At 38.8% G+C, this 2,516-nt stretch overlaps 1 protein-coding gene across 1 annotated transcript; it reads left to right on the top strand.

The window, feature by feature from the left end:
- The first annotated feature begins 640 nt into the window (after window positions 1-640).
- LOC308170728 (protein BTG1) lies at window positions 641-2,184 on the top strand. Its single transcript, XM_080545564.1, has 3 exons — window positions 641-771; window positions 1,233-1,369; window positions 1,714-2,184. Exons 2-3 carry the CDS (start codon window positions 1,252-1,254, stop codon window positions 2,070-2,072), a joined length of 477 nt encoding a protein of 158 aa, XP_080401690.1. The 5' UTR covers window positions 641-771; window positions 1,233-1,251; the 3' UTR covers window positions 2,073-2,184.
- Window positions 2,185-2,516: the final 332 nt, after the last annotated feature.

The following is a 2,516-nucleotide window of genomic DNA, read 5'->3' as shown; positions in this document are numbered from 1 at the left end:
ATGTGCATTTCTTCTTGGCATGGTCTTTATTGGCACGTTCAACGAAACGTGACAAGGGACCAAGTCTATGGGCAGAGATCTGTGCCACTAGAATCTGAATCTGAATTACTGACTTTGAATTTGAATTGCTCAATTTGAATTTAAAAAATGACGTTGAAAAAAAAAAAGACTTTGAATCACATAATTTGAATTTGTATTGTTTAACTTGAATAACTGAATTGAAAAACTAAATCAAGGTAAACAATACAAATTCAAATTATGTGATTCAAAGTAAAAAAAAATATTCAACGTCATTTTTTTAATTCAAATTGAGCAATTCAAATTCAAAGTCAGTAATTCAGATTCAGATTCTAGTGGCACAGATCTCTGCCCATACAAGTCGACTAAATAAGAAGTGCAGTACTCTGATATCAGTAAATAGATCATCTGTGATTTTTTGTTCAGAAAAAAATTAAGTGCACGCATGCGCACAACAGTAGATAAATATAGCGTCTTTGATATATTGGACCTTTCTATGACGTCATCGGAGATGTCAACCCCTGATTGGTTGCCTGTGGGTTTGTGGAACTCCAGAATGTTTACCAGCTGAAACAGAAAGGGAATCACTGGATCGGTCAACAAGCAGCTGTTGTGGAGCGCCAAAGGCAGATTGCATTGAAAAGATCATTTGAAATCAGCTGAAATCAACGATTTTGTTTTCAGAGGCCTGCAGTCGTGTTGGCGAGGAGAAGAGACGGTCGATTAAGATTTTTCTTTTGCATGATTGCAGAGGTTTGTCTGTTTCTGCTTTAGCCTTCTGCTACAACAAAGAGAGATGGTGTCTGTTGTTTTTCTCAAGCTTGCTTGAGTTCTACACCTTCCTGTTATAACGTGTAAATGCATTATAATTAACACTTCGTGACGTTAGAATTATAAGGTTCTATCTCCATTTGTCAAAATTTAGTTTTTTACATAATCTGATCCATTAGGTGTTTATTAATGCCTGTGTGGTGTTGTTTTTTAAATGTTGACATTTTTCAGTTAGTAATTCAAAGTAATTCAAAATTCAAATACAAAGGTTCCATCTCACAAAACATAATGGAATGTAAAACTGACGCTCAATATCTCTGAACTGCCCTAAACGGAGATAGAACCTTCTCATTCTAAACGGAGATAGAACCTTCTCATTCTAAACGGAGATAGGACCTTCTCGTTCTAAGCTCACGACTTGTCTTCGTGTTTTGTGATTCCAGCTCATGAGACGTTTCTAAGATGAAAACTGAGGTTTCCACCGCTGCAAGTTTCATCACCAGTTTATTGAAAACGACTGGTCTGCTATCCGAGGAGCAACTTCAACACTTCAGCCAGTCTCTGGAAGAATTACTGGGAGGTAAGATGGGACCAAAGGTTGTCCCAAGCCAAATCCATAACCAAAAATAAATTGCATTCATGCATTTTTGCATTTCCCTTTTTTTTTTTACAGATGTAGTTTAATTGCAGATGTCAGTGTTTTGCTACAGTTAAGACGCTAATCTTTCAGGCCTAGTTTTTTAGAATTATTCCAGGGGAATGACTTGGCCTAAATGGCATACCAGCAACACAACACACATCATACAAAGTGACACAGTAGTGAATGAGGCCACAGGACAACGAGCCCTAAAATAATGTTGGATACCATTTTGAACCTTTGCATTCAGGAAAGTTCTGACACTGGCATTTGTGTTCCTTCCACAGAACACTACGAACATCACTGGTTCCCTAACGCCCCCTGCAAAGGCTCAGGATACAGATGCATCAGAATCAATCACAAAATGGACCCTGTGATAGGTGAGGCGGCCTGCACCATCGGACTGACCAGGGAACAACTCTTCAAACTGCTACCTCGCGAGCTCACCATCTGGGTCGACCCGTACGAGGTGTCCTATCGGATAGGAGAGGACGGCTCCATTTGTGTCCTGTATGAGTCCACGCCTCCGTCAGAACCAAGCCAGGTACAGAACCAGGGAGACAAGCGAGGCACCTGCAAAGATGAACTGAGAGTGGGGAGGTCCAGCCCTCCGAAGGCCTACAGTATGATCAGGATCTCCAGCTAGACATTTACATATGAAAGTTTTCCATGGACTCACCCGCATTGGATATAAGATGATTTGTTATTTTCCTTTCTTTTTTTTCTTTTTTTAAAAAAAATCTGAATATTAAATATCGTAGAACACTGAAGATTATCGTCGTCACCATTGTGGATGTTTTCAGAGTTTTTTTTTTTTTGTAATGGATTGTTGACTGAAAATCTATTGTATAGATTAGATGTTTTTAAAGTTGCTATGAATTTCTATTAAAAACTCACTGTGTTTTAATGAAGTCTCATCTGTCGAGCTGAAGTCTCAATCTGTCGAGCTGTTCATGTCATCATAATCATATACTGTATGTTTGTGTTCTATCTACTTTAACGACACATTACTTAGGCTAATTGTTTATTCTACTCTGACAAATATACAGCCACTGGGCAGGGGAAATGGCTACTTTGTAGAGACCAGTGG

Source organism: Nansenia antarctica (assembly GCF_963989245.1).
Source record: "Nansenia antarctica genome assembly, chromosome: 15".
In the NCBI taxonomy this organism is placed as follows: Eukaryota; Metazoa; Chordata; class Actinopteri; order Argentiniformes; family Microstomatidae; genus Nansenia; species Nansenia antarctica.
Note: the sequence above shows the minus strand (reverse complement) of the source record. Positions and strands in the feature narration are given on the sequence as shown.